This window comes from Melanotaenia boesemani, chromosome 5 (genome assembly GCF_017639745.1).
Source record: "Melanotaenia boesemani isolate fMelBoe1 chromosome 5, fMelBoe1.pri, whole genome shotgun sequence".
NCBI lineage: Eukaryota > Metazoa > Chordata > Actinopteri > Atheriniformes > Melanotaeniidae > Melanotaenia > Melanotaenia boesemani.
In genome coordinates, this window is record NC_055686.1 from 27,043,150 (window position 1) to 27,067,352 (window position 24,203).

At 39.0% G+C, this 24,203-nt stretch overlaps 2 protein-coding genes across 2 annotated transcripts in view; one reads left to right on the forward strand and one right to left on the reverse strand.

Moving 5' to 3' along the window:
• Positions 1 to 24,203, reverse strand: part of LOC121639986 (Fc receptor-like protein 5) — a 907,115-nt gene that overhangs the window by 501,698 nt on the left and 381,214 nt on the right. The window lies entirely within an intron of this gene.
• Positions 3,910 to 10,410, forward strand: LOC121640030 (GTPase IMAP family member 7-like). The gene is made up of 2 exons (XM_041985702.1): positions 3,910 to 3,980; positions 7,313 to 10,410. Exons 1-2 carry the CDS (start codon positions 3,974 to 3,976, stop codon positions 8,503 to 8,505), a joined length of 1,200 nt encoding a protein of 399 aa, XP_041841636.1. The 5' UTR covers positions 3,910 to 3,973; the 3' UTR covers positions 8,506 to 10,410.

Here is a 24,203-nt window from a genome sequence, read left to right on the forward strand (position 1 = left end):
TATGACTGACTCTTAAACATGTTTCTCTTCCAGATTCGGATATGAGGATTGTTCTTGTTGGAAAAACTGGAGCTGGGAAAAGCAGCTTGGCCAACACCATATTTGGAGAGAATCTGTTCCCAGTAAACCATTCTTTTAACTCAGAAACCAAAAGGTGTGTAGCTAAAACTAAAAGTATCAATGGAAGAAGCATCACTTTGGTTGACACTCCTGGGTTCTTCGACACTGACATGTCTGAGCCTGATCTGAAGTCTGAGATAGTGAGGTGCATCACAGAATGTGCTCCTGGGCCTCATGCTTTTCTCATTGTGTTTAAACTGGAAAGGTTCACAGAACAGGAGCAGGCTGTCATCAAACATATAAGCAAATACCTCTCTGATGAAGCTCTAAAATATGCTGCAGTGATCTTCACTTATGGAGATCAGCTCCCTGACGGGCAGCAAATTGATGAGCTTGTTGATCAGAACAAGCTTGTAAGTGAGCTGGTGAAAAAATGTGGCAACCGGTGCCACATCATTGATAATAAACACTGGAACAATAAACCTGAGGATGAGTACAAGAGCAACCGGTTTCAGGTAGAAGAGCTTCTTAACACCATAAGCACAATGGTGACGGCAAATAATGGCAGATACTACAGTAATGATTTGCTGCAACTAGTGGAGAAAGAAATAGAGGAAGAGGAAGAGCACATTAGGCTGCTGCAAGGAAACCTGTCAGAAGATGAGATCAGACAGCAGGCTAAAGTTAAATTCTTTGAAAAACTCTTAATCAAATTAGCAGCCATCGCAACAGGTGTATTGTTAGGTGCATTTTTTGGTGTTGTAGTGATGGGTGGAATAGTTTTCAAAGCAGGACGAGCAGTAAGAGCAGCAGCAGGAGGAGCAGCAGCAGTAGGAGGAGTAGCAGCAGCAGGAACAGCAGGAGGAGCAGTAGGAGTAGCAGTAGGAGGAGGAGCAGCAGCAGCAGGAGGAGCAGCAGCAGGAGGAGCAGTAGGAGTAGCAGTAGGAGGAGCAGCAGCAGCAGCAGGAGGAGCAGCAGCAGTAGGAGGAGTAGCAGCAGCAGGAGCAGCAGTAGGAGGAGGAGCAGCAGCAGCAGGAGGAGCAGTAGGAGCAGCAGTAGGAGGAGGAGCAGCAGCAGCAGCAGGAGCAGCAGGAGGAGTAGTAGGAGCAGCAGTAGGAGGAGGTGCAGCAGCAGCAGGAGGAGTAGCAACAAAAGCATTAATAGGATCAGCTGCAGCAGCAGCAGCGGTAGGAGCAGTGGGAGGTGGTTTTATAGGGTATAATGCAGCTGAAAGAGCAGAAACACCACTGGAAGCAGCACAAATGGCTGCAAAGGCAGTCACACAAAAAGCCGAGATTATCTCAAATGGAGCCAAAACTTTTTATAACAAAGTTGTAGAGATAATTTCAAATACACCTGAGAAAGCTAAAAAATAATTCTTATTAAATATCAGCATGTCTTTGTAGATGTGCATTCCTAAAGCAAACACAAACATTAAAGTAATTGGAACATTTGTCTATACAATGTGTTGGATGTGGGTGTTGGGAACAATTTTGTACCAGTAAAAGTTAGTTGCTTTTTCCATCTCAGAAGCATGAGACACTGTAGAAATACATCACAGCCTGGTAGCTAACAGTAAAAAGCATCATTACTGTATGTAAAAAAAAAGAAATCAATTAAAGGTTGACTGCTGTCCAAACCTGTAAACCCTTTTATTAAAAAAGAATTTCTTAACCCCATTTGTGACTTAATTTTTGCATCAACAGTTGTTAATTGACTTGCAGACAATATATAAAGAATATATTAATAGAATATATAAAGTGAATAAAACTAAACAATCAAAATGCTCAGCAACTCATGTCACTCATGAATAACTCCAAAGGTTGTTGCATGAAGAATGCAGCTTTCAGCCAAGCAGACAATTTGTGTATGCCAGTCATACTGACTTTATAACACCTTTCACCATAGTTTTGGTATTTAGAGAATATATTCTAGACATAAAAATACAGTTTAACTGTGGGTTGATTATAAAAATAAAGGGACTTTTATCAATTTTGCCAGTGTGACGTGACTGCTCTCTATTTGCTGAGCATCTGTGTGTTTAAAAACAATTTTACAGGAAGATGCTGAACCATGATAGAGAGGTCTGGGATCTGATCATAGTTAGTTACTAATAGAGATGTGACGTTCATGAACGAATCGATTCTTTTGAACGACTCTTTTAAATGAACGATGGGAACCGATTCACAGCTGTGAGCCGTTCATTTGTGAACCGTTCTTTTTATATACAAATGTATATACACATTTTTCGAATTTTTTCAAATCAAATCAAATCAAACTTTATTTATAAAGCGCTTTTCATGCCATAGGCAACACAAAGTTCTTTACATGATTAAAAATATAAGAATAAAAACACTCAATGAAATCTTTCACACAGTCACACGCACACACATATACACACACACGCCGAGCCCAATCCCCCCACCCCCCTTCCAGCTTAAAATGACTGAATGAATAAGTAAATTAATAAATAAATGAATAAATAAGTAAATAAGAAGTAGTACACCTGAGTAAAATGAAAATAAAATGAATAGCATGTGTGACATAGAAGTGTGAATTCCAAAACGCTCCATTCATGTGAAGCATCTATGGACAGAGAGAATTGTTTGGAAACAAATACTGTGAGTTCTATCCAAAACATTTAGTAGAATTTGCACTGACTGCTCAGGTTTATCCTTTTTTATCTATATTTTTCCTATAATTTTTTTTATCTTGTATAATAAATTTTATATAGGTACATATTTTGATTGTTTGTCATTCTTATATATTGTGAAATTTTGTAAGATATTGTGAGAACGAGCCAGTCTTTTGAATGGCTCTTTGAAAGGAACGGCTCCTCAAGATCCGGCTCCCTTCAAAGAGCCATAAATCCCATCTCTACTGAAGATCATTGGGCAGGTGGAGCTACAGTAGAGGGGCACTTCATGTCTGTCCTGGTAACATTTTTTTAAATAATTTGAGCTTTATCGGAGGATAGCACTCAACCAGAATAACTTATGAGAATATCACTAATGAAAGATAAAGCCAAGCATTGTTTCAGCATGGGGTGGGGCAGGGGGTTCACGGATTTTTAGTATTTATATGAAGGGGGTCATTACAATTACAATGGTGGTTGTAAAACACAGAAAATCTGCCATCAAAAATGTCCTTTCTCAGCTGCAGTAACCTAATTTTGAATAAAGGTGGACTCTTCCTGGTCTTAGAAAAAAAGTTTTCACCTAGAAGCTTTGCCACAGCCAGAAATGAGAGAGATAAATATTTTTTACAAATGTGACAGCAGTTAATCCAGTTAAAGTGTAATAATTTGAATATGCTGACTTTCTTTTCTAGCAGCTTTCTCATATGCAACTCAGCTGGGAGTATCACCCAGTTGGTTTTAGAGATAACCGAAAGCATGAAGGCAGTAATTGTAAATCAAAACATAAAGTTTGTTTGACACCAGTTCTGTACGTCAAGCAGTACTAAAGTTGTGCTTTATGGTTCACTTGAAGTCTAACAGATGAAAGCAACTTTAGTGGTGATAAGCAATTCCAGACCATTAATGTAACCTAATACATTAGATGATATAGGACCTAGATTATAGAAATGTCTATAACAAACAATGGAGAACAGGTTTCTGTAATGTATTTACAGAAATCACTTTTTTCTTCATGTATCATAATTTGTTAAAAACCTTTTAACCCATTTTAGATCTGGTGTTACATATGAGTGTAACATCTATAACAATACAAAAAGCCTCAGATCTTAATGGGTTAAAATGATTTAATCTGTGTTTTGACACACCATTTTTGTGGGTGGAGCACTCATTGAAACAGGAAGATGAAACTAAACTCTTCTCTCATTGTGTCATAGAGCGTTCGAGCGACAAAGAAGCCAAAATCAGAGCAGAGTGGGAGAGGACACGACTTAAATCATGGAAGGTGAGTTCATGCATATAATTGTTAAAAATATAATTTTATTTTTAAACTGGTTTAAAGCTCTAAAACAAAATAGTTGGAAAAAATCATTTCACTTCCACAAAGAACATGGTATACAATGGGAGAAATGCACCCACCTATTTTGACTTTGTAAATAAATGTTAACAAATGATTCCTGTCGTAGATGTAAGTGAAGCTTTCTCACCCAGTGAAATAAATCTGCCCAGTGAAATAACCGGCAAGTTGATGGTGTGAATCCGACTTCAGTCAATTTGTCATTATGTCCTTGAACAAGACACTTCATCATCTTGCCTCCAGTGCTGGCATTACTGGTTTATGAATGTAAGATGGCGGCTGGAGAGGCCGTTTGGCGCAGATTGGCAGCCATGTTTCCATCAGTCTGTCCCAGTGCTGCTATGGCTGGACGTGTAGCTTACCAGTACCAGTGTGTGAATGTAGAATAAATAAATTAATATAAATGTGAAGCACTTTGTATGATTAGAAAAGTAAAATATAAATTTAATCCATTAAAATGGTTGTATAGGTATTTTGACACTACCCATCGTTGTTTAGGGTGGACCGCTCATTGAAACAGGAAGAAGAAGTTGAACTCTAGTTATTGCATCATACAGGGCTTGAAAGACAAAGGAGCCACAATCAGAGCACTTAGATTCAAACTATTTTCACTCTGGTTTCTAAAATCATGGAATGAGTTGATGAATATTATTTTTCATATTATGAATTCAATATAAACATGGCACAGCACAAAATTCTGGGCACTATGTACAAACCATCTTGGTACGCCCTTATGCTGACTTGAACAATAGTTCCCATGCAGACTTTTTCCATCGTTAATACAAAGGTAATAAATATGATCTTAGTTAAACATCTAAATGGCAAAACGGTTTCTCTGACCATAGTCCTGGTTCATCTAACTCAGACTTTCAGCATTGCTCAGCCTCTCACTGTCTTCCGGTTCCTCTGCTTTCCTCTCCTCAATCTCCTCACTGCCAACGTTACAGATTTTGGGGTTTGATGCATTCATCTTTTCAGGTAATACGATGACAGTGGCATTTTCATAATCCTAAAATAACAAGGAGTCCATTAATAGCACATACGTCATGATTGCTGAATAAACTATATGAAATTAATCTCTGTTGTCCCTAAATGAATCCTAACATGCTGCCTTCACTCAAGAAAACTGCTGCTGATATCAGCTCAGATTGGGTGTTAGTTCAGCTGCTGCTCACCTCTCTTCTCTAAGAAATGAATTAGAAGCTCCGCCTATCACTTTTACTTTGAACTCTATGACATAAAATATCATTATCAGATCAGACACCAATTAACTGTGTTTTAGGAATATAAAGAAATGAATGCATTGATTTAAGAAGTGATTTTGAGTATTGTGAGAGTCAGCTGCAGCTGCAGCTGCAGGAAGTGAGTTACATCCTGTAGAAGGAAGCAGATTAAGATGGTATCTCTTTCTGAGCAAGATGGAAGTTTCCTGGTCAGGCAGGGTTAGCAGGTAACGAAGTCAGGACGGAAATCAACTGAAGACAGTGAACTAAGAAAGAACAGAGGAACACAAATGTCTGTGTAACATCAAGGATGAACAATGTGTGCCTAAAATGTGTGTGCGTATAACATTAAAGATAAAAGATGTGTGACAGGAGAGAGGTGTATAAATGTGAGAGTTTCAGACAAAGAAAGTTAGCACTTCCTTTGGCTGCGGTTGAGTGTGCAAATATCTGAAGAGGAAAGACTTTGCATGGCAGCGTCTGTCATCAGTGTGTGAATGTGTGTGTGAATAGGTGAATGATGTATGATGTAAAGTGCTTTGGGTAAAAGCACAATATACAGTAAATACCATTTACTGGAACCAACACAGAATCTGGGGAGAATCTTAATTAAAGACTCTTCTTCATAAAAAAAGATTTGCTTCATTAAGAGAAAATGATGGGGCACACAGTTACAATAAAAAAGAATAAATCTCATTGGCAATATAATAATTCAAAAGGACTTTAATTTAATTTCTTTCCTGCCTTCTAATTTCTAAATAAATTTTTATGTACTTCTTTGTTCCTCCAGATCTTTTTAGCTGTATACTGAATGTTAATTTACAGTAAAATACTGGCAGCAGGGTTGTCGGAATCAAACAATTTCCACAACACAATTACAGTTTTTTAATGTAATTCAAGACTAATGCAATATACTGTATTTTAATGAAAATAAAATATAATATTGACAATTATTTTGTATTTAGACCCTGTAAATTCTAGAGTAAATTAGCTGATTTGGCAAATTTAGTGTATTTTTAGGATATGAATGAAATATTACGTATTTTCTTTACATCCTAAAGTTGTTTTTTTTTTTTTTTTTTTTTTTCTTGAAGCCTGAATGAAAAGCTCCAGGTACCTCTCCATATATGTTGAATGGTCCATGACACAACTAGAAAAGACATTTTAAAAAAAAAGGAATATAGTTATAAAAATATATGTATGGTTTACGATATATGACACCAGACAGTCTACAAACCATAGCATGAATTAAATAAAAATACATAAAACGGAAGATTCAATAGTAAAAAGGGGAAGTGGTGGACTGAAAAGTGACATGAAGAGACTTTGTTTTACCTTTTATTCTTTACTTTTAAACAAATAGTATACATATCTTTTTTGCACATGGACAAACTTGTTTCTCAGGTAGACATATTTCACTGGGTGAAAAAGCTTCACTAACAACTACAAGCTTTATGAACACTGATTATAATTATAATACACATTCCATGAGTATATCAATTTCAAGTTGACTAAATTACCTTAGAAACAAGCTGTTGGAGAACTATTTGATTTAAACCAAGTGTGTTGGAGCAGGGACACATTGAAAACCTGCAGGACACTGGCTCAAGAGGCCTGGAGTTGGTCATCCCTGATTTAGAGGATGCTGCATGATGAACTATTTGATACATCACACAATCAATCACTAAGTCGTTGCGTGGGGGTCGCAAACATGAACTTGTGTTGTCTTAGGGGTTGTGGCTCAAAAAGCTTGCGAACCACTGCTCTGTAGCAGGGCTATTAACCCCTTTTTCACGAGGGCCACAGTCTTGCAGGTTTTCAATGTGTCCCTGCTTCAATGTGTTTCAAGAGGACTGTGGCCCTCATGGGACTGAATTGGAAAGCCTTGCTCTAGAGCATAATATCATCAAAAGATTGAGAATCTGGAGCATGATTATATATAAGTACTATTAGGGAACATGAATAGATATATTTGCAAAGAGAAAAGAACATAAAATAAATATATCTTCCTGACTTTTATACATGTTTGTCTTCCAGATTCGGATATGAGGATTGTCCTTCTTGGAAAAACTGGAGCTGGGAAAAGCAGCTTGGCCAACACCATATGTGGAGAGAATCTGTTCCCAGTAAACCATTCTTTTAACTCAGAAACCAAAAGGTGTGTAGCTAAAACTAAAGGTATCAATGGAAGAAGAATCACTTTGGTTGACACTCCTGGGTTCTTCGACACTGACATGTCTGAGCCTGATCTGAAGTCTGAGATAGTGAGGTGCATCACAGAATGTGCTCCTGGGCCTCATGCTTTTCTCATTGTGCTTAAGCTGGAAAGGTTCACAGAGCAGGAGCAGGCTGTCATCAAACATATAAGCAAATACCTCTCTGATGATGCTTTAAAATATGCTGCAGTGGTCTTCACTTATGGAGATCAGCTCCCTGAAGGGCAGCAAATTGATGAGCTTGTTGAGCAGAACAAGCTTTTAAGTGAGCTGGTGAAAAAATGTGGCAAACGGTGCCACATCGTTGATAATAAACACTGGAACAATAAACCTGAGGATGAGTACAAGAGCAACCGGTTTCAGGTAGAAGAGCTTCTAAACACCATAAGCACAATGGTGACGGCAAATAATGGCAGATACTACAGTAATGATTTGCTGCAACTAGTAGAGGAAGAAATAGAGGAAGAGGAAGAGCACATTAGGCTGCTCCAAGGAAACCTGTCAGAAGATGAGATCAGACAGCAGGCTAAAGTTAAATTCTTTAAAAAACTCCTAATCAAATTAACAGGTATTGGAACAGGTGCATTGTTAGGTGCTTTTTTTGGTGTTGTAGTGATGGGTGGAATAATTCTCACAGGTTTAAAAACTTCTCCAGAGCCAGTGCAGCTACGAGAAGCTACAGGAAAGACAGCATTTGCTGTAGGAGGTGGGTTACTTGGACTAGGAGCAGCAGCAGTAGGAGGAGGAGGAGGGATAGTAGCAGTAGGAGGAGGACCAACATTAGGATTCGCTGCAGCAGGAGCACTGAGAGGTGGTTTTATAGGGTACAATGCAGCTAAAAGAGCAGAAACACCACTGGAAGCAGCAAAAATGGCTGCAGATGCAGTCAAGCAAAAAGCCCAGATTATCTTAAATAAAGCCAACACGTTTTGGAACAAATTTGTGGAGACAAATACCAAAACACCTGAGAAAGCTGTGAAGAATTCTTCATTAAAAAGAAGCATGTCTTTGTAGATGTCTCTAAAGCAGGGGTGCCCAAGTCCAGTACTCAAGATCTGCTGTCCTGCAAATTTTAGATGCATGACTTCTACAATACACCTGAATGAAATAGATGAATTTCTTCACCCACATGTCTTCCAGCTTTGTAGAGGCCTGGTAACGAGCCATTAATTTGATTTTGGTGTGTTGGAGAAGGGATGAATCTAAAAGTGGCAGGGTGGTAGATCTCGAGAACTAGACTTGGACACCCTTGCACTAAAACAAATATAAACATTACAACTGTAGCATTTGTCTATATAATATACTTTGTAAATATTTATTATTAATGCAATATTAGGGTATTGGGAACAATTTATTTATTTATTTATTTTTACCTGTCCTGTTCAGCATCATAGTAAGCCGAATCATTGCTGTCCTATGTAATCTTGCTGGATCTGACCAGAGAGGACAGAAAAAGGAGGAAGACAGTAAAAAGAAGCAAAAAGAAAAGCAAAAAGAAGAAAGAGGAGACAAAAATATAAGAGATGGAAGGCAACAACCCTTCAATCCAAATTATTACCAGACAACCAACTTCTACACTTTTACAGAAACACACCATAGAGTTTCCTACAGCTTTTACAAAAAAACTGAGCTGACAGTGAACAAGAGATCCTACTTACAGCAAAAAAAAAAAAAAAAAACAAACAAACAGAAGTATATCTCTTAGTGTATAAACTAACTGGACAACTCAGGGAGTTTGTCAGCATGCAGAGTATGAGGAATGAAGAGTGATCAGTGATGAGGAGTGGTGAGTGTTATTGTGCACATGCAACCACACCTCTACAGAGCCTGGAGACAAACTAAGGCGGCTCAGAGACCTGGGTCTTCAGCAGCAATCCCGGAGCACGAACCCAAGCACCCCCAAGAAGACTCCAGACCCACCCAGTGGGTGGCAGATGAAAGCGCCAGCCAGAGCTCCCGCAGTCATGGGGCACAGGCCTTGGAAGGGCAAGTGTGAGTAGTGAGTGTGACCGTGCAAATGCGACCATGCCTCTACAGAGGCTAGAGGCAAACAAGGGTGGCCCAGAGACCCGGGCCATCAGCAGCAATCCTGGAGCACAAACCCAAGCCACCCCACACCGAAGACGACACCGGACCCACCCAGTGGGTGGCAGAAGAAAGAGCCAGCCAGAGCCCCCCACAGTCATAGGGCACAGGCCTTGGAAGGGCAAGTGTGAGTGGTGAGTGTGACCGTGCAAATACGACCATGCCTCTACAAAGGCTAGAGGCAAACAAGGGTGGCCCAGAGACCCGGGCCATCAGCAGCAATCCCGGAGCACAAACCCAAGCCACCCCACACCGAAGACGACACCGGACCCACCCAGTGGGTGGCAGAAGAAAGCCCCAGCCAGGGTCCCCCACGGTCATGGGCCACAGGCCTTGGAAGGGCAAGATCGGCAGCTGCTGACCCAGCTAGGTACTGGCCATCCAGGTCGGTTAGAGCGATGAGTCCACGGCCCGAGAGCCCAGAGGCAACAAACTTGTTCCCAAGGCAGACGATGTGGTGCTGGTTTACTTTTTAAAACCTTTATAAGCTTTGTAGAAATTCTTAACCTCCATTAGTGACTTGATATTGCATTTACAGTTGTAAATTGAATTGTTTGACATAATAAAAACCAAATGAACAAAAAAAATGAGGCTATTTATTTTTGTTATCAATTTTCATTTATACAAAAGTAAAATGTACATATAATTGTGTTTTTAATGCTTTGCTATGTTGCACACTCAAATAAAAATTTACTTTGCATATAAAGAAACACATTGTTCCTTGTTAGAAATGAAAGAAGACTACAGATTCTTAGCAACATAGTGAGGGAGAGAAATTACTAACACAGGTCTCTAACTGGTACAAGTGTTGCAGCCACACCACACTTGTAAATTTTACCCAATTTAATATGTAATTTTAAATTATATATATATATATATATATATATATATGTATATATAAATTCTGTTCACTTCTATTAGCAAAACATAAGAGGTAATTCACTGTGTAAAACTTTTCACTTTTATTTTGTTTAATCTGTTTTTATTTTGTCTTTGTGGTTGATCAATAAGTCGTCACACAAAGTCGACACAAAAAGGTTTCTCTTGTTGTTAGTAAGAGTTAAATATATATATATATATATATATATATATAATATATATATATATATATATATATATATATATATATATATATATAAATGCTGTTGTTTTGTTTAATTTATGAATAATATATTTAGATGTGAATATATAAATAAAAGAAACAAAAACTCATGTCACTCATGACGAATGCAGTTTTCAGCTAAAAACTGAACTTATAACTGCAATAATCCACCTTTCACCATAGTTTTGGTGTTTAGAAAACATGGTGTAGACATAAATTTACAGTTCACTTGTTAAAATGTTGGTTAATTATGAAAATGAAAGAATTTTACATTTACATTTTACATTTAGGCAGTGTGATGTGACTGCTTTCCAGTTACTGAGCATCTCTGTGTTTAAAAAGAATTCTGCTGAACCATGATAGAGAGATCTGTAGTCTGACTATAGTTTTAGAAAAGAAACCTTACCCCCCAAGTTCCTACTTACAAACAATTTTAAGTCCATTAATTACTTAAAGTAAGGTGAACTTGAAGTCATCATGTGTGTTAAGAATAAAACCAAGATTTTGTGATAATCTGTTCTAATTTATGTTTCATTACCACAAGAGGGCAGAGCAGTTTCTCTATGAGTCATACAGAAAGTGAAAGTAAACTAAAAATATCATGTCAGTGGAAGACAAAAGGCATTACCACCGAACACTAGACATTGAGGCTGGTAAGTTAAGGTTTCTTATTAACAGCATTTTTGTCTAACTGTCAACATCAGGTGGCAGCAGAGAAGACTGGAAGCTTATGTTTTGTTAAAATGTTCCTCAGCAGCCTCCTGTGTGACAGGATGAGTCCTGTTTGATGCAGCTGCAGATGTTAATCATCTGGCTGTGACATCATGAGATTATATCAAATGTTCACATGTTTGGAGCATTAACTTGGGAAATTTGGGAGTATTTGCTGCCAAAGAGTTGCTGATAGTTTGATCAGATATCATAGATCACTAGCTGGTATTAAAATGTAGGTTTCACCAAAAATGCCATTAACTACACCTCACCAGCCTCTAGATGGAAGCACAGACCAGAATAAAGCAGAGGGGGATTTCAGGTTTCCTTCTCCACCTCTCTGCCTCCTTCTCTCAATTGAAGGTGACATAATCTCTTGTATAGAGACTCGGCTGAATATTAAAATATCAGCCTTGTTTTCTTTACTATGCTATTTAATTAAAATGTTATATTTTTAGAAAAATAAATTAAGAGTTTTCATCTGTCAGGAGCTCAGGTAGAGAATACTGTGTTCAGTTTTTAGAGAACCTGCACGCTATTTTTTTCAGATCATTCTCTGTGATAATAATTGATTAGATGACTGTGGGAGGAAAATTCAAACCATCAACCTTCCGGTAATTGAATGACCACCAGATCCACAGCCACCAGCGCAGGCAGTGAACCCTAGAGATGGTTGTATGTGACCAGCTCAACAACCATGCCATGTTCAAAGTCACTTGAATCCTTCTATTTCCTCATTTTAATGCTCAGTTTGAACTTCAGCAAGTCGACTTGACCATGTCTACGTGATTAAAAACACTGATTTGCTGCCTGTGATTGGTTGATCCACTGTTTGTGTTAAACAACTGAGCAGGTAACACATGTCAGTAAGTAAATAAGTTTCCTTCTCCATGTATATAAATGAACAGGTTGCTTAGCTTTGGTCATTTATCCATTCATCCATCCTCCTTTCATCTCCTTTATCAATTCATTTGTTCCTCCCCGTCCCTAATCTCCTCATCGTCCCTCTTCCTCTTTGTTCCTTATTGCTTTTCTAACCTATCCTATTCCTCTTTGTGTCATTAATCCATTTATTTTCAGGAGGGAGGGGGTGAAATCTTGGTGATACCCTCATCCTGAGTCTCCTATACCCACTACATCATCATGAGCCTTATCAACCTCATCTTACCATAAATGTTGTGTCGTGGTCCTTGCTCATGAAATGATGCTTTGAAGAGGAACGTTTTGTCTGTCCCAGTGTCGATGTCATATGTCTCTCTGCAGAAGAAAACACCTTCCTTTTAAGAAGTAGGACTCTTAAAATTAAACTATTATTTGATGCTCCAGATCTCTTTTGTAAAATTCTCCACACCGAGGACAATGAATCTTGAAATTAAAGAGTGAAAAATGAAGGCCAGCAGGATCTGTTTACAAGAACAAAACATTTTATAACTAAGATAAGTTATTGTAGGAAACTGTTCAAAAGAATTAATCCCTTTTTAATACTTAATTCTGCAGAATGTCACTTGTAAAATTTCACATCAAGGTTTCAAAACAGAAGTCATCCTTAAATATAAAAATTGCTCTGCTTACCATTTTTATTTCATCCTTAACTAGATTTTTCCTTTAAATTGTTGAAAAGTATTCTGTAGATTATGTAAATAAAAAAAGAAAACAAAAGAAAACAAAATATAAAAAAAACCTTGTTTTTTTAATCCTTTGTTCTGGTATTTTACTGTCCCATCTTATTTTCATTTTTCATTTTAAAAACGTGATGGTTGCTGCAGTGTGTTTAATAACAAATACTGGAATAAGAACCAACATAGAAACATCAGCTACAGATAGAAAATCTGTTGAATGTCATGACTAAGATAATGATCCATACAATCTAATGAAATGCTACATTCAGAGTAAAAAAAACAGCAGTTGAGTTGCCATCTTTTTTAGTTGCTTCTCGTTACTACACTTAAATCTGCATTAGCTAAATGTTTTTTTTATCCTTAAAAACTACATCAACTTGAACAACAGAAACTGATTTTAAATACAGCTGCCATGTTTGTCAAACCACAAATTAAAATGGATGATTTCTTTAAATTGATTTAATTTTCATCTTTAATCGGTGAATTGAAAATAGTAAAAGCCACAACAGCAATCTGAGTGGTGACTGGGCAGCATGAGGACTTGTAGAAGTGGAGGAAAAGACATGGACAGAAACGAGCCACATGGACGACGTCCAGCCAGCCGTTACATAAGATAAAAACATTCCTGTTACTGCATCTGATATCTCTGATATTTGCACAATAAAAACAAACACACCAGGAAAGTTGTTATAAAAAGAAAGATTTTCTTTACATTACAGTAAATATATTAGATGACATTAGTAGAAAACTTCCTGAGATGAGATGAATGAGTTATTGTTTATATTGTCTAAAGTAGCATCTCTAATAGACAAACAGTCAGTATATTAAGCTTAACATGATATTTTTAAGTGACATGTCACTTGGTAAACTGAGTGTAACACTCATCTGGGTGAAGTGATTTGAAGAAGTTACAGCAACAGCAGAGAAAAGTTCCCAGAAATCATCTCTTAGATTTCTGAGATCATGGAAGGTGAGTTGAGACATTTTTTTTTCTTCTTATTTTGTTGTTTGGTATTTGTTGGTATGTTTGTAACATATAATTTGTTGTTTATATTCAAAGGTTCATGATGTAAAAAAAGATTTGTCTCCACTCATAGTTAAAAAGTATTAGATCATGTTCACCACTGTTTCACACAGACAACTTGTTACACTTGGACCTGGCTCTGCCACAGACACACCCACATCCAGGCTTCACCTCCGTCAATCTCCTGCATACTGATTGATCACACCTGCATCCAATTCCCTACCTGGCTTCATACAGCCCTGCTCCACACTCATACCTTGTCAGCCCTCGTATCAGCAATGTTGGACCTTCCTCCTTCGTGGCTTCGACTCACCTGGCTGCTGTCTGGACTTATGAGTTTCATCAATCCTTTGCCTCCGTAGTAAGCTGCCTATTGATATCCACGTTTGTTATCAAATTCTTGAGTGAACCTGATCTGTCTCTGAGAGGTCCTTTGTTACACATCTACATTCAGTATGATGTGCATGCTGATCATTCTCTATCCTAAATTGAAGAACCACAAGAAAAGCTGGTGAAATTGTCTTCTCTCTTTTGTCCATTTCTTTCATTTTGCTGATTCTCTGAATGATAAGTAATAAATGACTAAAAATGCCTTATCAGCATTAATTCAACTTTCATTTGTAAGTTTCAAGTCTTTCACTTTGTCTTTTGCTTTCTTACATTTTACACTTTACCTACATGTAAATGTAATGGATGCATGTAATCTGGTGTTTTTCCACAACCACATACAACAAACAGATTGTATCCTGCATGTGTATTAAAATAAAATATAGGCATAAAGACAGCAACGGTGAATGAAAAAAGAATCCACAACCTGAGAAGGAGCACCTTAAAGAATTAAAGGTGAATTCAGTTGCTGCTGTACTACTACTAATGTATATACTGAGTGTAGCATTATTGCATTAACATGTCACAATGTGCCTTACTGAAGAACTAAAACACATTAAATATGTGCATTAACGCTGCCACGTGGTTGATAACAAATACTGGAACAACAACCAGCAGGATGAATACAGAAACAACCAGCGGCAGGTAGAAAATCTACTGAACACAGTAACAGAGATGATGAACCAAAACAATGGAGGTTACTACACCAATGACATGTTAGAAGCAGTGGAGAGAAGAATTCTAGTAAAGGCCGAACTCATTCAGTCCTCATCACCAAATGTGTTGTGGGAAAACATCATAATTAAGGCAAAGAATAAAGTCTACAATTTTCTCAAAAATGCTGCAGGCATTACAACAGGAATGTTGTTGGGAGCTCTGCTTGGTGCGCCTGTAATGGTCATTAAAGTTGTCACAGCACTAAAAGGTGAGGGAATAGTCCCAGATATTGGGAAAGTGCCAGAAGTAGCAGCAGTAGGACGTGTTATTTGGCATTTTGAAGCTGTCGAAGCAGATTCTATCAGAATGACAAATGAATGCTGTTTCTGAGCTGGCTGAAGAGGAAATTAGAAACATGTTTAATACCACAAAGCAAAAGTAAAACAAAGAAGACAAGTCACTGAAACAAAAAGCTGGAGTTTTGGCTCTGGTTACTGTACACCATTAAAATTCATTTATTTATTTTTTTAACCTGTCCTGTCTAGTATCATAGCAACCCAAATGATAGTCTGGTTGCTGTGTTCTGCCGAGCAAATTTGCTTTGCCAAGGGGAGGTTTAAGGAAATAAGGCTCCTCATGAAAATCGGATTCATTTATTCATGTATTTAATGTTATTTAATGACTTTGCATTATGGAATCTATGGAATCTTGCTGGACCTGACTGGAGGGGACAGAAAAAGGAGGAAAAGAACAAAAGGAACAAAGAAAGCAGAAAGAGGAGACACAACAGATAGAAGCAACGACCCTTCAATCCAAACTATCACCAGACAACAAACTGCTACACTTGTACAGAAACACACTAGAGAATTTCCTTCAGCTTTTACAGAAAACAAAGCTGCCAGTTATCAAGAGTTCCTAAATAATAATCAAATCAAAAGACATATGACAAACGTATCACATGACCCACCCAGAGGGTGGCAGAGGAGCGCCCCAGCCAGAGGCCCCCACGGTTACTGGGTACAGGCCCCGGTGGGCCAAGATCAGCAGGCGCTGACCCCACCAGGCACCGGCCATCCAGTGCTGCCAGAGTGTAGGGTAATCTGACGTTATATATTGTTTATTGGTATTAAAATATGGGTTTCAATTTCTGTTTTCTGGGTTGTGTCAGACTCACTTTTACATGAGGAGATTCTCTCTTAAGACAAATTACTACATTATTCTTACAATATACAAAATGTGTTGTGGAAACGGTAACCTGTTTCTCATTCTAATGTCAAGACAAGATACAGTTTAGAACAGCAGTTTAGTTTATAACTGATTGCCAATAAACAAAATAAGTTGTAATATGAACACATCAAATTACAGCAGTTCTCTAATTATCCCTGCAATCTGTTTTAAACCTTTAAACCAAAGTTTTAACCTTGACATAGTCGAATTATTCATTCTGTAACCTTCCTTAACAGTGACATAACAAACGGAAGCCATGATGAAATGATTCCTATAAGGAAGTGTAAATACTCCCTTTATCATCCCCTTTAGCACAGAATACAGGAGACCATTCTTTAAGAGAGAAACAAGAATCTTCTGTTTAACAATTCATTGCAGCCACAGCTTTCAAAGTGATTATCAATCATGTTTATCCATTTGCTCTAGTTCTTTGGATTTGTGTGAATAAATATAAAGACACAGGAGTGAGTGTTTTTTTTTCCTTTTTTAATTAAAAACCAGAACAATAAACTTTTGATTGGTGCTGTATTTGTTTTTATTGAATATCAGTTCTTTCTAGTTATTTAATAAATATTATTCCACCCCAATCCCACTTTTTACAGTGTGCATCTTTAAAGATAGCTGTTTGTCTGTCCATCTCTTTAAACCTTTTAATAAACAAAAGGGAGTTTAACAACGCCCCTACAAGTCCTACAGAAAGTGAAAGCATCATAAATATAGACTGCGTGTTGAAAATAAGAGGCAGTACCACTGGACTTTCACAAATCCCACTTCTGACATCGTAGCTGGTAAGTTAAGGATACTAACCTACAGCATTTCTGTCTAACAACTCTACCAAGTAGAAAAGAGTAGAAGCTTATTGGTAAAATGTTCCTCAGCAGCCACGTGTGTGACAGGATGAATCATGTTTGTTGGATGTGATGAAGCAGTTGTTGTGTTAATTATCTGGCTGTAAATATCAGGAAGATGATTTTATTTTATTTTTATTTTTTTTATTTTATTTAACATTTATTTGACCAGGAAAGTCTCATTAAGATTGAAAACCTTGCCAAAAGGCAGCAAAAAGTATCAATTACAAAAATTAACAAATAAAGTTCTCTCAGTCTGGATTTAAAGTCATTCAATGAAATAAGTTCTGGTCATTTCCAGTCATCTTGCATTGTGTTCCATGTAGAAGGGGCAGAGAAGACAAAGGCTCTTCTTCCCAGCTCAGTATGGGCAAATGGTATCGAGAGCAACAAATGATTATTTAATTGCAAACCAAACAAATCAATATGATATGTTCGTGATACTGTTTCCTTTTTCGAAACATTAATTAAAGGTACGTACATGGGCTCACTGTCAAAGTTGGAAAAAATGTTAATAGTTTTATCTGACAATATAGACCATTACAAGTATTAAAATTTGGGTGTCACTTTCTGTGTTGCTGTGTTGGACTCAGTTGCAGACAGACAAAATTGAAAAACGAAAGGGCTTTTCAAAACAGACATTTTAAATTAAGGTCAGTCTCCTTAACCCTGTCATGCATTTAAAAAAAGAGAAGAAACAAAAAAAGCAATGACAAATCATAAAGGATTTTACGTCTACAGACGTATACAGTAATGTTTATGTATTTGTCAATCTAATTTGACACTTTTTAATCTGTTTTCATTTATTCTACAAATGTAATTTCATAATAATATGACATCGTTATGACATCTATCTACTCTCTGTATGTGGTGTTATGGCATTGTTTCATAGGCATGCCTTTAAGAACTACACAGGGCCTCTAGTGATAATGCATTCCTATGTGACGCAAACAGGAAGCATCTCATAAAGAGATGTGTAAATATAGTTATTACATCATTCTGCTCTATTTGTAGTCTATTTTAACTGTTTCTTTTTTAACTATTCTGTTGTTTATTCATGTTATTTTTCTTCAAAATAAATAAAAAATACCATCATAAATATATCAGTCATTTTAATAATTTCCACATGTCTCTCTTCTTGTTTTTTATATCAGCTGCATAACAGATGAAGCAAGATGGTGATGGAAAAAAGCCACAAGATGCAACAAGCATCTGCAGACAACAAGCAGACAATCAGAGTTTCAAGGAGCCCATGGCTTAAGTTAACTGGAAGTGCAGCAGGAGGACTGGGGGAGGTTTTCTTAGGGTCAGGTGTTGCTGTTTTGCAGGACAGAGAGGTCAAAGCACCAGCAGAAGACACCACCAACAGTGCACAGACAGAACAAGAGTACAATATAAAAGTAGGTGTTTACAATGCATTCATGCCCACACCACCAGGGCAAGGAGCTGAAGGAAGAGATGCACAAGAGCCTGGAAAAGGAGTGACATCAAAGGTTAAAACAGAAAGAGGTAAGAGGTGTTCATTATCTGCAGTGTCTGTAAAGTACAGCATCTTCTATTTAAACCTCTAAGTAATGTAGTGCACTGACTGAGCTCATATTGGTGTAATTAGCTGTGACTCTAACACTGTATTGCTAAAATAATAATTTTCTGCACCCTGCTGTAAAGCTTTTAATGTTTTAAAGCACTTTGAATAGTTTTGTAGATAGATGTGCTATACATAAAAACATGCCTTGCTTTTCCAAAAGTAAACTGAAATGTGCAATTTGTACTAAACCTATACTGCATACATCACTCTGTCATTTTGCTTCTGTAGTCCCACAAAGGATCGTTATTCCAGGTCCAGCTGGAACTCACAAGTGCATCAAAGGTAACAACATAGTTAGAGATGATTCATATTTGCTTCAGAGCCAGGACTGACCAGTTAAACAACAAATTCACCAATAAATATAACACAACAATGTTTTGTTTTTATTTTTAGTGCTAAAATCATACAGGATTGTGTTGCTGGGGGAAGCTGGGGCTGGGAAAAGCAGCCTGGGAAACAACATATTTGGAGAGAATGTGTTCAAGATAAATCAACCTCCTAAATGCCGCAGATCAAGGGAATGTCAAGTTGAGGCCAAATCTGTTCACGGAAGAAGAATTATGCTGGTTGACACTCCTGGTCCAGACCTGAAGGATGAGATCCTGAGGGGTATCACAGAGTGTGCTCCTGGGCCTCATGCTTTTCTGATTGTGCTCAAAGTTGAGAAATTCACTAAGCAGAAGAAGGCTGCCATTGAAAAAACATGCCAACTGTTCTCAGAAGAAGCTTTTAAATATGCTGCTGTTGTCTTCATTCTTGGTGACCAGCTTCCTGAGGGAATGAAGATCGAGGAGTTTGTGGATCATAATAAGTGTCTCAGTGATCTGGTAAAGAAATGCAGCGGTGGATATCATGTCATTGATAACAGACGCAACCAAGAAAAAGACTGCAACCAGCTGCAGATCTTACAGCTGCTCAACACAATAGAGAAGGTAGTGATGGAAAACAAAGGAGGCTGTTACACCAACAAGTTGTTGCAAGCAAAGAAAGAAACAGGAAACACATCAGTGGGAAATCTGCCACAAGCAGAGACTGAAAATGAAGCTAACAACAGTGCCTGCAGGAATATGTGGATAAAATTATCAGGGCCTGCAGGAGACGCAGTGACAGAAGCTTTCTTTGGACTTTCTGTTGGAGTTGTGCAGGAAACCTCTGGAGAAACAACAGCAGAAAAAGTGGTTGGAAGACGTTCAACAGGTACAGATGAGGGAGAAAAACTAGAAGCTGCAACAGAATCTAAAGCAGAAGAAATAAACAAATCTAAAACTGAATCAGACATAAAAGTTGAAAAAAAGGAGGAAGCAGAAGCAACAAATGAAGCAGCGGAAAATGAAGCCACAAAGGTAGGGGACATAAAAGAAGCAAAAGAAGCTGGAGAAGAGGAAAGAGAATTTATTAAGAAAGAAGAGCAAGTCAAAGAAGTAAGATCAACATCTACAGCAAAAGTTGCAGCAACAGGATCAACAACGTCAACAACAAGATCAAAGGTTGCAGCAACAGGATCAACAGTTGAAGCAACAGGATCACCAGATGTAGCATCAGGATCAGAAGCTGCAACAACAGGAACAGGATGCAGCTGCTGCAACAACTGGATCAACAGTTGCAGCAACTGGATCAGCAGCCTCAGTAACAGGATCAGCAGCAGAGAACAAATTTGTCTTGAGAGTAGCAGTAGCAGCTGCGAGGGGATTAAAAGTGATAATCCCAAAAATGTAGTGGTTCATAAAAATGATTAAACAACTTCGTGGTCTTTTAACTGACCTGAAGGAGCATGGTGGAGTCATCCTTCGGGTGGTGGTTTTCTATTTGTTGCTAGCATTATCTTTCTGTGCCAATGTACCAGCTGCTGGAACCATCCTGCTGTCATCTGGAATCCTGGAATAATGTTCTTGTTGATAGTTTCTTTGTTTTTGATCATATAGAATATTAATATTACAGCAACTTGTGCTTGTATTGAGTCCAGAGGACAACAACACAAATGATTTAAAAAGATCAACTTGGAAATAGTTATATTTGCACAGGTTATATAATTCATTCTGATTCATGCAGAGTTTAAAGGGAGCCTTAACAACCACTGCTAATTCCTAGAATGTCAAAGAAGTGAAACCCTCTCACAAAGACAAAGTCTGCATGTTTTATCCAGTGTTTTATAATATATAACTAAACCTCTGTTTGATGGCCTTGGAGTGAGACTAGCTTTTATGAAACAGCCGAGGATGTGAATGTTTATTTTCTTTTTCTTTTCCTTTCTTTTCTACATTCTGAATTAGTATCTTATTTAGGACCAATCCATTATAATGAGAAAAATATAATGTTTCTCTACATATCTGTGTGGGCTTTGTGCCACCTGGAGATTCATCAGTTGTATATTTTGTTTTAGTGTTTTTCTTAAATTGAACAGCTTCAGTTAGTTTGTGTCTCCTGCTTTTCACCTTTTTGTTGTATTAACCTTTGTATGAAAAAAGGTTGCTTTCATATTTTAGTACATCTATCTCTTCACAACAGCAGTATAACTATTTTCATTTTAATGCTACTATATTTGACAAACTTACCTCGGTTGTTTTAATATTCTTTCTGTTCAATTGATTTTTTTTTCTTTTTTTTTTGAGCAAATATTCTTAATTTAATAGATTAAAAGTTGAGGGACACCAGATTTTCTTTATTTCTTCTCTCTTCTCTATTCTGAATGTGTCCATCTTTTATGAAACATGTCACAACAATAAAATGGTGTAAAAAAATATTCTGGTATATTTTTTTCTGAATCCCCTGACTGATCTTAAAATCTGTTTAATACTAAAAAAAAATGTGCACATCAAACAAACTTGAGCTCATCTCAATAAATGTATCAGTGATCATGCATAGGTTTGGAAATTTTCCTTGGAAAATATTTCTTTTATCATTTAGTGTTTATATTATTGTATCATTAACCTATTAGTGATATTTACAATAACATGACTGGACTGAAGTTTAATGTGATGAAGATTTAACTTTATTATAAAATTTTTCTGTAGTTAAATCCAATTAAAAAATCCAAACCTTGTGTGACAACTAAACTGCAAACTTAAATTATGACTTGAGAAGTTATGTAGAAACCAAAGTTCTCAGCACAGTAAGTAAGTTTAAGATTAAACTTGTTAAACAGTTTAATCCATCAGTTTCATTTTGGTCAATTGCATCCTTGATCGTCCTTTAGGGAGCTGATCATCATGAGTAAAGGAGGAGTGTTGTGCATTTCTGTTTCTTAGAGAAGCATTGACATTTCTGCCATGTCTGATCTGTCATCAAAACCAGAGGCCAGCAAAAAAAAAAAAATAAAAAAAAAGCCTTAACGCGCGATTAAATAAATTAACAGCATTAATTAAGCATTAAAGCCCTAATATATATATATATATATATATATATATATATATATATATATATATGTATATACGTTACAACCTCACCTGGCCAGGGCTGGTAGTCCTCTGCCAGCTCTACTCAGATTCTCCACACCTGGTCCTGATCTGCTCATCTGCATGAAGTCTAATCAGTCACACCTGTCCCCCAGTCCTTATAATCCCCAGTTCTGCCCTCAGTCCTCGTCGGACCTTAAACCTACGTTCTTCATGTACACACCCCTTCTCCGTTCCTGGTTCCTGTCCCTCCAACCGTCTCCTTCTGTTCTGTCCGAGTAAGAGCTATACCTTGTGTTCAGTCTTGATAAAGGTCCAACCTACACCGAAGACATGTGCTGAAGAATTCAAATCTTTGAGGACTTGCTGCCGGACCTGGAGGTCCTCCTTTCCCCAAAGGACTTCAGGGTGGTCCACACCACATTGAACACCTACGTGGACAAGATGGCTCATTACCCTGGGCCCACTGAAAGGTTACGTGTGGCTGTGGACTTAATCACCCAGCTTGAAGCCAGCCAGCTCTGCTCACTTTCCCGGGTCTGGTTGAGCTGGTAAAAGAGGCATGGGTGGTGTACTCCCTTGTATGTGAAGAAAGTCTGAGATCCACGCCAGCTTCTCCAGCATCTCCACCGGCTTCCACGCCAGCGTTTCCAGCTTCTCCGCCAGCTTCCAGGCCAGGGTCTCCAGAGTCGCCTCCTGCTCCCAGGCTCACATCTCCAGGGTCGTCTCAGGTTCCCTGGTCCTGTCTGGCTCTACAGCATCCAACACCACTGCAACGGTCAATTCCGACCCTACAGCGTCCGACGCCACAGCCACGGTCAGCGCCTGTCTTGCAGACTCCAACACCTGCTCCCCGGTCTTCCCCGGCTTTACAGCGTCCAACACCGATGCAACGATCTACTCCGGGTCCGTCTCCGACGCCCAAGCAATGGTCTGTTCCGGCTCCGCAGCTTCCAAAGCTAGCAAAACTGTCCAGCCTGGTGCTTCAAGGTCTGATGTTAGCTCCCAGGCCCACGCAGCCTCTGTTGGTTCCTATCTCCGAGGAGGTCTATGGTTACAACGCTCCTCGCCAGCCAGTGGTGTTACTCTCGGAAGGGGTCTCCGAGGAGGACGCTCCTCTCCAGTCACTGGTTCTTCCTGTCTGTTGGTTCCTGTCTCCAAGGAGGTCAATGGTAACGACGCTCCTCTCCCACCAGTGGTTCCAGTCTCCGAGGGGGTCTCCGAGCGGCACGCTCCTCTTCAGCCTCTGGTTCCTTGTTTGCTGGATTCTGGCCCCAAGGGGGTCTCGGTGAGAGACGCTCCCCCACTGTGGTCCGTAATTCACCCTGCTGAGAAGATGGCTTCTCTTCAGCCTCTGGCACCTAGGCCCGCTTTGAGGTGGACGCTACTGAGCTTCTCAGAGCTCCCGTCTGGCCAGCTGCCCGGTCGCCCACCGGAAACTCTACTCCTGACTGTGCCTGTCTTTCAGTACTCCAGCTTTAGTCAGTGCGCCTCCCAGTGCTCCAGTCAGCGTGCCTCCCAGTGGCTCTGGGCTTCATACAGCGACCGTCTGGTTGCCCGCCGGACATCACATTTACATCTGTGTACCTTCCAGAGCTCCAGTCAGTGCTCCCTCCCGAAACCCAGCTGCTCAGCCTCTGGTGATCCAGCCCGCCCGTCCTCCAGAGCTCCGGTCCAAGCCTGCCCATCCGCCAGAAACCCTGCTGTCTGCGTATCCTCCGGGTCATCCTCCAGAGGTCCAGCTCCACTCTGCACGCCTGCCAGAGATCCAGCAGCTCCCCTCTGCGAGCCTGCCAGAGATCCAGCCCCAATCCGGGCAGACCTCGGGCCATCCTCCGGGTGCTCCTTCCATGACCCGACCCAAGTCTGCCCATCCTCCGGGTCCTCCTTCCATGACCCGGCCCAAGTCTGCCCGTCCTCCTGGGCAGCCTCCAGAGATCTGGTCCAGGCCAGCTCGTCCTCCGGGTCCTCCTTCTATGACTTGGCCCACGTTTGCCAGTCCTCCTTGACAACTGCCCATCACTACTCTGCATCTTGTTGGTTGTCCCAGACTTCCGTCCGTCCTCCTGGAC